This window comes from Cupressus sempervirens, chromosome 3 (genome assembly GCF_028749045.1).
Source record: "Cupressus sempervirens isolate cs-2001-9-10 chromosome 3, ASM2874904v1, whole genome shotgun sequence".
NCBI lineage: Eukaryota > Viridiplantae > Streptophyta > Pinopsida > Cupressales > Cupressaceae > Cupressus > Cupressus sempervirens.
This window is the reverse complement of record NC_143120.1, coordinates 1,019,421,896-1,019,432,576: the sequence shown is the minus strand read 5'-3', so window position 1 is coordinate 1,019,432,576 and position 10,681 is coordinate 1,019,421,896. Positions and strand designations below refer to the sequence as shown.

The 10,681-nt window shown below is 34.5% G+C and overlaps 1 protein-coding gene across 2 annotated transcripts; it reads right to left on the bottom strand.

The window, feature by feature from the left end:
- Positions 1–403: 403 nt before the first annotated feature.
- On the bottom strand, positions 404–5,353 carry LOC149570245 (uncharacterized). 2 transcript variants are annotated; one of them, XM_089822882.1, is made up of 11 exons: positions 5,082–5,353; positions 4,067–4,915; positions 3,804–3,829; positions 3,671–3,701; positions 3,125–3,212; positions 2,883–3,028; positions 2,659–2,709; positions 2,406–2,548; positions 1,888–2,045; positions 1,635–1,757; positions 404–957 (listed from the first exon to the last, which is right to left on the bottom strand). In XM_089822882.1, the coding sequence occupies exons 2-11, from the start codon at positions 4,702–4,704 to the stop codon at positions 628–630; spliced, it is 1,734 nt and encodes a 577-aa protein (XP_089679008.1). In that variant the 5' UTR covers positions 4,705–4,915; positions 5,082–5,353; the 3' UTR covers positions 404–627. The 2 variants fall into 2 exon arrangements, with proteins under 2 accessions (XP_089679008.1, XP_089679009.1); XM_089822883.1 differs by having other exon boundaries at positions 2,659–2,703.
- Between the last annotated feature and the right edge of the window lie 5,328 nt (positions 5,354–10,681).

The window sequence follows — 10,681 nt, the reverse complement described above, 5'->3', positions numbered from 1 at the left end:
CGTTTATATGTGTTCTACTACTTCCAACAATAACACTCAAGCTCCATGCTTATGCAAGTCCAAATTACCTTGTCTGTACAACAAATGTTTTAAATATTTGCAGAGTTAGAGAAGTTCTCATTTTACTGATAGCTTCATTCCATTGTAGAACAAATGTTTTAAATGTTGCAGTTAAAGAGGTTCTCATTTTACTGATAGCTTTATTCAAAATTCAATTTTTTTTTCAAACTAGTAGCTTTTGGTTCCAAAGGAAGTCAATATTACAATTATAAGCGTCGAGAAACTGTGTCCATTTCATTTACATAATACTCATACGAACTGTGAATTCTTGAAAATAAACTGTAAAAGACATCACTAGATCATCGCATTACAAATATCATCATTATTCTGAGAAGCGGAAATATGCATGAGGGACAATCGGAACAAAATAACCTGGTATTACTCCCAAGGTAGAATACATTAGCTTAGATATGGTCCAATCGTCATCTTGTTAACTTGTAAGACCAAGTGAAAATATGTATACCGCGGTAATAATACAATCAAAACAAGCCAAGCTGGGAAACGTAAGTCTATGTTCCACTTGAACTTTACACCAATTTGATAAGAAGTTAAATGGCAGTAAGATGATCAGTCCGTCTTACTGGATGAATCCGGACCTTTAAACTTCTTGGCTTGGGGGTTGAGATTGGAATTCTGTGAAGGGGGATTTTCTGGATTGTCTAGATGATAACGGATTCGCCAAGGTGAAGGAAGAAGAGCAGGTGAATTAACTATTTGGGGTGAGAATCCTGATGATGCTGCGCTACTAAAAATTGGGGCAGTAGCAGCAGCTGAAGCTGGCATCACATTGCTACTTTGGAATTGCCAGATCCAACCTGATTGCTGTTGTTCTGCAGGCAAAGCGGATACAACAAACCTACCTACTCCATTTTTTCCTCCTTCAACATTGTTTGCTTCCTTTAAAAAACAAAAAAAATAGAGCACATGATTAAAATATATAAATATTGAGTACACCAGAATGAACTTATCATTCACAATTGCTTATTTATTCATTCAAGATCTTTGTGAATAAAATCTTCCAACCAGCCACCCAATCTTATGTCAGAATTGTATTTTGTTTAAAATAAAACAGTTGATATCAGGTACAATTATTTTGGCCTAATCACTGACCCCCACTAATTTGATAAAGCTTAACCACAGACTACCCACCAACTGTTTTGACCTAACCATAAACAAAAAGCTATGCTTGTACATATTTTCAACGAGCATTGCCTTTGTGCAACTACATCAGAATTGCTATCACAATGTCAAACTAGTTTCATCTTTGTAAGTTCTATACTTATTTTAGTCAATATCTGTGTGAATAATAATAATAATTTCAATATTGTTTCATCTTTACTCCATTTTTTATTTAAATTCAGACAAAATAATTCAAGCATCATCACAAACAACATTTCAACTATTTAGGCCTAAACACAGATTACCCCCTACATGCGAGCTTTGTGAACGTATGAATATAGTAATTCACTTCTATATCAATGCAAGAAAATTAATTTACTTGAATTTATCAATGCAAGAAATTGAGCCATTTTTTGTTAGATAGTTACAGAGAGATGATAGACGAGGGTAACTACCTTAACGGATCCAGAATGGAATCCATTCCAAAGAGATCCTTGCTGTGGGTGGAGATTCGTATTCGATGAAGATGTATTGAAGAATGAAGTCAATTGAAACTGCTGCTGGCTGTGATTTTCTCTCTGATAAAATAAAATTGAGGCTAAGAATAAGAAATCGAACATTTACATACACTCAAATTGCATTATGAAGCAGAAATTTCTTGATTTCACTACAACCCATGTGTTAAAATCGCAAGAGTAAAACACTTACCGTAGCATTTGGAATCACAGCTTTCTTCCAATCCACTACTGGCCGTACATCTGACAAGGCAGCTTTGGGTTTGAATTCTGTTCTTCTGTTATCAAGAGATGCCAATGTGGCGCATGGAGCAAAGACGCCAAGGCAAAGGTTCAGATCAGGATCTTTATCTGCGCATACAATTATATCACATTATAGCCATTGTTGCGGATAATTAATATACGAACACAATAACCAATGAGAACACTGCAATAGCAAATGCCTTTAAATGATGCGTCTCACTGGGACACTTCATTAGTTTTTCAATTTATCATTAAGCTATTCGTGTTTTTCCCCATTCATTGCAATGCAATCTAAGACTTCAATATAGTCTTTCGGATTCATGAAGGAATTGACAAATAGTTGAGCAAATCTAACAAAACTGAGAGTTCCATCCAATCATTTAAGCGAATAGCTTGACTTTTACAAGCAAATCCCCAAAACAAAAAACCTTAAAAAAAGTCCTCCTATGGTTACAATATGTGGCATACCTGCAGCTGGACCTCCTCCAATCTGATGTTGAGCTAGTGGTGGTTCACTTTCTTCTCTTGATGATTCGTTTTGGTAGGTCGAGGGATCGAAGTTTGTTACTGCCTCCCTTCCATTACAGTTAATTGCAGCCCTGTCATAAGCCCTGAAAAACCCTCACTTTTAGTTACATTTACTGCCATTTCCTTAACCAATTCCTTCTATGCAGCGCTTAGAGTCAAATTACATGACAAGAAAAATTCAAGTTTGTTTCACCTTGCAGCTTCCACTTCGCTATCGAATAAACCCAAGTAGATATACCTGCATCTTACGGAATATTAAGCCGTTCGTTTTAATCAGGTGACCATAAAAAAGAGCCAACATACAATGGAAGCAAAAAAACCCACTCTTAATTAAAGATTTCACACTCAAATCTACAGAAGAATGTTTGACAATGATCGCATAGAGCAGCTTGAATACAAAACTGATAGATTCCTTACTTTTTGCCCATGAATTGCCCCATCCTGGCCTCCCATTTGCCACATTTGTGCAGGGTAACACCTCTAAATTTGGAACTACCTCTAGAAAAACCAGTGCTTTGACGCCGCAGAATATGAACAAATTCTTCTTTTGAAAGATGGCCCATCTGTATAAGCGCAGAAAAGTAATCAGATAATCCTTCTGATTCAACCCACACATTAAAATATAAGAAATACATGATATAAATAATAATAAATCTAACCTGCTTCATATCGTCTTCATAATCAGCTAGGTTAAAATTTATGTCAGCTTCAACTCCTCGGAACTTAATAGCAGCCTTGTCATAAGCCCTGGATGTTCCACAAATCTTTCCCATTATTCCCAATAATTCTCATCATATTCAACTTTCAGCAGCGCTTAAGAACCGCAAAATTCGTCAAATGAAATCGAGGGCCTAAAAGTCTTAATTAAACCGTTCTCCTATTTTGGTAAAGTTCCAAAATATTGGCAAGCCAAAAGAGCCTAAAAACATGTCCTACGCCCAAACATCTAAGAGATAAATAAACGCAGGCATTGAAAAACAATAGGTTTTCAAGAATTGCATAAAGCTTTCTAGTTTTCAACACTCGGTCGTTTTAAGCTAACGCGCTTAAGAGATCTACAAGATCAAAAATCGTGTACAGATGTTTTTGTTTCTCAAATGTTTACGCCAAGAAGCACGAAACCCTAAATAGTAAGTCTAGAGAATCGGAATTCACACGAAACAAAGCAGCAGTAAGAAAGAGTTTTACCCAGCAACATAATTTACCTGGCCGCAGCGTGAGCAGTGTCGAATCCACCTGCATATAAATCCAGCACCATTACTACCATCCAAGCAACTCCAATAATGCAAATTTCAATCGCTAGCAACTTAAAAATAGTAGAATCCGAGAAAAACTTACCAAGATATACTTGTTTACCGCACTCCCTGCAGAAAACATTAAAATTGAAGTTAAGCTTTAATCAAACCTCAACCAAAAGATTTGGCTTTTCATCCCTTTCAACAAAAAAATCCAAACAAATCGAAAATTGCTATCTCCAGAAAAGCTGTAAAGGATTGGCCAAAGCCAAATCATGATTTGTTCAGCGGAAAAGCATTGGCCTAAAGTACATTTAATATTGGCTGTAAAGAAAGGCAATAATTAAAGCCTGGAACTGTACTGACCATATATGAGACTCCCAGCGGCCTGTGCGTCTGTAGAATGTGACACCGCGATACTGGGAACTCTTGGAGCGCGGGCCGCGCCTGCTCTTCTTCGGACGTTGTAAAACTGCTGTGTTTGTTGCTCCTCCTGCCATTACAGCTGCAGGTGCCGTTGCCGTTACCGCCATTGGCCCTTGCTTTTCATGCTGCCCGCCTGCCGTTAAATCTAACCAACGATTGGTTGGCTGCGTCCTCTCATCCGCAACGGGGAAGAACTGCTTCGTCACAGGACGCTCGCTCGTACCGCACTCCGTCTGCTGGACGTTAAACAAATCAAAGCTCAAACCCTTGGAAGAGGAAAAAGCAGTAGCAGTCTTTGCATTCTGAGAATCCTCATCATTGGAGCATGTTTCTCCCTCGTCGATCGCCTGACTGCTGGAGGCCTCGACTTCCACAGAATTAACGACGGAAGAAGAATTAGACGTGCCGGAATCATCCTGAACCTGCGGCTGCAACCGCCATTGCGGTCTGGTGCTCTCGCTACAAATCTCGGAATCAAAAGACTCCATATCTTTAGTATTCTCATCGCTGCAGGCCTTCTGCAGGCCGGCGTTCGTCGCCAAATTAGGTCTTCCAGGCAAAGCGTTCAGATCTAACATACTTGTAATTAGCCTCGATTAAACTCAAAACTTTAAAGACTAAATACAGAATTCTCCGCGCCAATGAAGAACCTTGCCGTAGACCGCCGTAGTTCTTACGGCCTTACGGTGTCTTATCCCTCAATCCGCATTTATGCCACAAAGTTCAAAAGGACAATCTTCTCAGTTCGCATTCCTTTCCAATCCGACCGCGGGACGTCGTATTTCAAGGCTACAATTCGCAAGAAATCAGAAAAATCAAGCACCTCCGCCTTTCCTCAGATCTTAATTCACACATCAAATCCTAAATTAAGCACGCAAACAGGCAAAATCCGACCTTGAAAACAGCTTTGCACATTTGTGAAACACTTTGCGCAAAAAAACCTCTCAAAACTTACATTTACAGATAGATCCCGCAGGCGCAGACAACAGAAGCCAACTCAATTAACGACACAAGATTTCAGAAATAAGAAATGCTTAAACTGATTTCCTGCGCATCGCCTCTCCCTGGGCTGAATCCTCCAGCAGATGAAGGAAAAAAAGACTGAAAGCAATGCGGTCGCGTTTCGAACCTGAGACCTCCTCCTCCTCCTATGATGTGTTTTTTAAATCCGACCTCGTTTACCTCCTCCAGTCGTTACTCAAAGCACAATCACGTGAATAATGCGTTGGAGACCAAGACGAGAAGGCGAACAAGATAAAGTGCACAGTCCAGAGCTCCCAGATATTATCTCATCCATCAAGATCCCAGCCGTCGATCGCCAAAGCCACATGCGAGGTATTTAACCCCCCACCTTTCATAATTACAAAACGCCGTCCAATCGAAAACCTTGACGCCGTAAAAACTTAATCCACTCCAACAATAATTAGGGTAAAAAAAGGAAAAACACATCCCAAAAAAAATGGCTAAAACTAAATTCCCGTTTCTGTTTCCTGCAGTTGGGGGAAGAGACAGTTGTCGGCACGTCTTCAAATGACGGACTTTTTAACGGCGCTGACTGAGCCATAAAAAAAATAACCAAAAAAAGGCCCAGTACAACGTTATTCTTCAACTCCATTCTATTTTTGATTATGTGGACTCACAGACTCCCTCCCTCCCTCTCATCATATCATATCGCCCCCCAAGATTCTCCCCTTGTTTTCTTCTCCATTTGGAAATATATTTTACTCGAAACCTTCTCGAAAAATATGTATATTTTAAGCCCAAAAGAACTTAACCCTAAAACTTAGTCTAAATTTGTCGACATACGCATTAGATACGTGTTTCCTGATTTGGTCTCAACTCATGACTTCCTCCCCCTACCATTCTTAGCCATCCCCAACATTAATACATTTCCTGCAATTAACTTTACCTTTTTCCCATTTATTTATTCCTCTTTTGGACCCCCATTTCTGTGATGTTATATGCGGCTACGTGGACTTCTCCCAGTCCACACTATTATCATTATTAAATCTCTTCGACAATACAATGTTGTATCGCTTGAAACGCCCACCAGCTTTACGTGGGCCCCTGACATGAGACAAGGATTCAACATTTTTCCTTTCTTTATTAATTCATTCATTTATTTAATAATGATGGTTTAGTCTGTCCTAACCTCAGTTCTAGAGACAAGGATTCAACATTTTTCCTTTTTTTTTAAAATCCATATATTTATTTATTTCATAATGATGGTTTAGTCTGTCCTAACCTCAGTTCTACTCAACAAAGGATTTCACGGCAAGCAAACAAACCAATCTTTGTTGTTGTATATCCTCATCTTCATCTTCAGCTTGTACCACATCATGAACAAGGCGTGTGTAATTATTATCACTGTTATTATTATTATTATTTACTATAATTGCCCTACCGCTTTGGTTGGGTGTGTTGTACGCCTCAGCACTATAAGCGCATTTACTTATTTCGCAAAAGAAACGAAAAGCAAAATCATCCGACTTTGGGAATTCCCCTAATGCTAGGCTTGGGCTGGGATGCTCCCTAACTAATTTTATCTTTTTTTAAGGTTTAACCAGTGAATTGTGAAAAGATGTAAGCATGATTATAAAGATGGAAAACTTTTACATTCGAGAAGTTGATGGTAAAAAATGCTAACACAATCTAATTTAGAAGGATTTTGGAAATCTGAATTCTTTTTATGTGATATTTGTCAAGATCTATTAGATTTTTACAATTTCTAGTTATGGTACGAATGTTTTTGGAATTGATTGTGTGCAAGTTTTTATTAATATTTCAAATCATGCTACGTGATATTTATTTTTGAAATTAGTAAGGTTGATGGTAAAAAATGCTAACACAATCTCATCTAGAAGCAAGCGAATCATTGTAATTGTAATATATTTTGAAAATCTGAACTCTTGATTTTTACATGATATTTATTAAGATCTATGAGATTTTCACAATCTCTAGATATGGTACGAATGTTTTTTGAACTTGTTTTTGACATTAAAAACAACTCCTTTTACAACAACAATTTGAAGGTAGATTTAGCACTTGCAATTAGTTGACCATTAATGACAAATTTCAAATATAAATAGAATTGAGTCATGTAATAAAACATTATTTAGAATGTAGTTATATTGTTAAAAGTTAGAATTGAATAAAGTAACAACTAAAATTACAAATTATTGATCCTAACTTGTTCAAATAAATTGTCGAAACAATATGATAGCTTGGGCAAAAGTGTGACCGTAGTTATAGAATTGCCAACTAAAATAAATAGAGAAATCCTATCAAACATTTCTGAGTTTTACTTTGTCCCTTGGCAGAATGACATTAGCAAAGAATCAATTTATGAATTATATAAGCTTTCTAGCCTTCTCTATCATACGGGCTCCTAAATGCCCGTGGCTATATAGCCACAAAAATGCACTCCCTTTAAATTGTTTTTTCTATCTTTTCAAAAAAAATTCTAAGTCCTCTCCTTCGTAAGGAAGTGCATTTTTGTGGCTGTATAGACATTGCCCTCCTAAATTAGTATAGTATCATTGGACATTTTTATTTTAAAATTAGTATCGATCACAAATATATCATTCATACAAGAATCAACATTTGATTGATATAATCTCCATATGAGAAACATTATAAAAATTTGCATGTAGAAAACCAAGACACTACTTATAAATCCATTTCCGTTTAGAATCCACCTCCTAAGGAATACCAAGAGTTTCAATTGAGAATTCTACTTTAGATGTCCCTATGGAAAATTGAACACGAGCTTCGCAATAAGAACTGAGCATTTAACAAATTTAGCTCAACCCCTTGAACATCACCTAGCGTTCTTCCAATAAGTTATCATATTAATTAGTTATCTTTTTAATATTGCATCATGAAAGAGTCTAATATCTCTTATTATAATCCATTTTAACTAGAGACTTTGACTATGTGCAAAGAAAACTCTTCGTGTGCACTTCAAGCAATATTTTTTGTGGGAAAACAACTCCTATATACCATACGCAGCATAAATAACTTTGAAATAATCTTCAACACTTCACACACCCCTTTATCTTTATTTTATTTTGTAACATAGATGTCAATTAAAATGTAAATGTTCTTTATACTTGTCTATAAGAATGTTAAAGGTTTATACTTGATGTAAATGTAATGCATAAATTTCATTCATGATAACGATGCACTAACCTTTTACAACACCTTGGGATAGATCTCTAGATGAATATGAAAATCATGATATCCTTTACACTTATATTTGCCATGTAGTCATAAAATAGTAGATTCCTATCTGGAGAAAGTTAAAATCTATGCAAAATCACAAGATTATGATGCTTATGTCTAGCCTAGTTCCAAATTCATAAGCTATGTGGGTAGTTATCATAAATCTATTTCTAGAAATTGTCTTATCATTTTTAAACATATTTACAAAGAATTTATTTGATTTCTATCTATGAAAGGGAAACCTTGTAGGTGACAAAAAGGTTATGAAGTAGTACAACTAGATATAAGTTTATGTTCATTTATCTCTTGTCAATGAGGAAGCTACATAGGATAAAAATATTGTGAAGATAACAAGGTATGCAAAACAATGTTGAGGAATAAGTTATAGTTAATTAATATTATGTTAAGGTATGATTTGTTGTATGAGTGGTACTTGGGGATGTATGTTCCCATAATGAAATAGGAAGAAAATATATACCTAATTTTTTAGAACACTTTGGATTATAACTAAAATAGGACGAATTATGTGACAAAACTAACTAGCTCAGATACTAGGTTAGAGTTAGCTTTCTTTCATATTATGATGACAAGTTTCATAAACATATGATGCACTTTTCATGTGTCCAAGGTTATGCCACATGTCATATGTGTATGGTATCAAATATGTACAATCACGTAGTTGAAGTACTACCAAATGGAAAATGTGTGAGAAATTGAACTAAACAAATTGGTATATGTGCATGTGTTATCTATGTGTATGTCATACACAATACAAAAAGGATTCGATAATATTATTTCATCAAAATGTAAGCCCACAAAGTTAGATTAGATGGAACTAAAGAATTTGTGCCTGGCTATTTTGTGTAGAGTTTATACATAACTAGTAGGTCTAAGCTTAAAATTAAAACAAATAAGCTTTTAGAAAATGAAATATAAACTCCAAAATGAATTCACATATTCAAGAACAAAATAAATAAATTATATAAACATATTGAGTTGAAGAAGTGCTTAAAATCAAAATGTAATACCTCTTTGATTAAAAATTGGATATGTTATAAATAAATGACGGTTGTGAATCTTAATTTCTATATTTTTTATGAGAGGGATGAAACAAAAGGATTTAGTCTTAGATCACAAGTCTTACTCTTATTGACGGGGTCATGGATGTGGAAAAATGATATGTCCATTACTCATCTTATGGGTTTGATTAGAAATATCTTATTTAATTGATGACTTAATTGATTTGATCTAGATTGATGAGAACTAAATTGATTAATTTAGTTATATATGTTGATCAATTAGTTTATTATAAGATGCAAATTGTGATATTAATTTAATTTTATATAATATTTAATATTTATTTAAATCTTCATGGAAAAATAATTTATTTAAAGTAATTACAAATGAAAATTATTTAATCAACTTGATTTTAATAAAGTGAACTAATTGAAGCAAAATTAATTATTATAACTTGAAAATTAGTACAATCACATTGTTAGGTGTTGGATAAGGATAATGGTACGGAGACTAGAAAATGTAAGATATAATCATTTATATTTTCATCATCTCTAAATGACATTATGATTAGGAATTAATGCCATTTCAAGTATTAGATGATTATTGTTATTATTATTATTATTATTTAATACCATAGCATGAAGAACTTGTGTAATTATTATTGTTTAGTATAATATTGCATTCACTCTTTGGTTAGGTGTATTGTACATTTCAACATTATAAGTGTGTTTATTTATTTTGAAAAAGAATTGAAAATAAAAACAATCCAACTTTGAGAATTTCCCTAAATAATATGGTTGGATTGTTGACAAGGCCATTCTATTTATTTTATAAAATTATTTTTAATAATTAGTTAATTGAAAAAAATATAAGTACAAATGTAAAGATAGAAAGCTTCCACATTGATATTTGTTGGTTGGAAATATCTAGTATGATATCTACACAAAAACTAAAAAAATGAATTCCATAGCAATTTCATAATTTAATTTAATGTGAGAAATATTTCCTACTTATTTAAGAATTGTAGAATAAAAGTAAAATGGCATTTTGCAAATTATCTACATAATAAACAATGGAAAACATATTATCACATTTTAATTAATGTTGTACATATGTAGACTTAGAAATTATAACTAAATATCGACTAATTTCTAAAACTATTTAAACCAATAACTGATAAGAAACTAGCTTGAATATAGCCACACTTTTCCACGATGGGATTGAATCAAGTTGGGGTTTTATGTCTCCTTCAATATTATAAATGGATAGTGATCCAAGGTTTTTTAGCTGGCCCTTTTCCTGATGAGCCCTTGA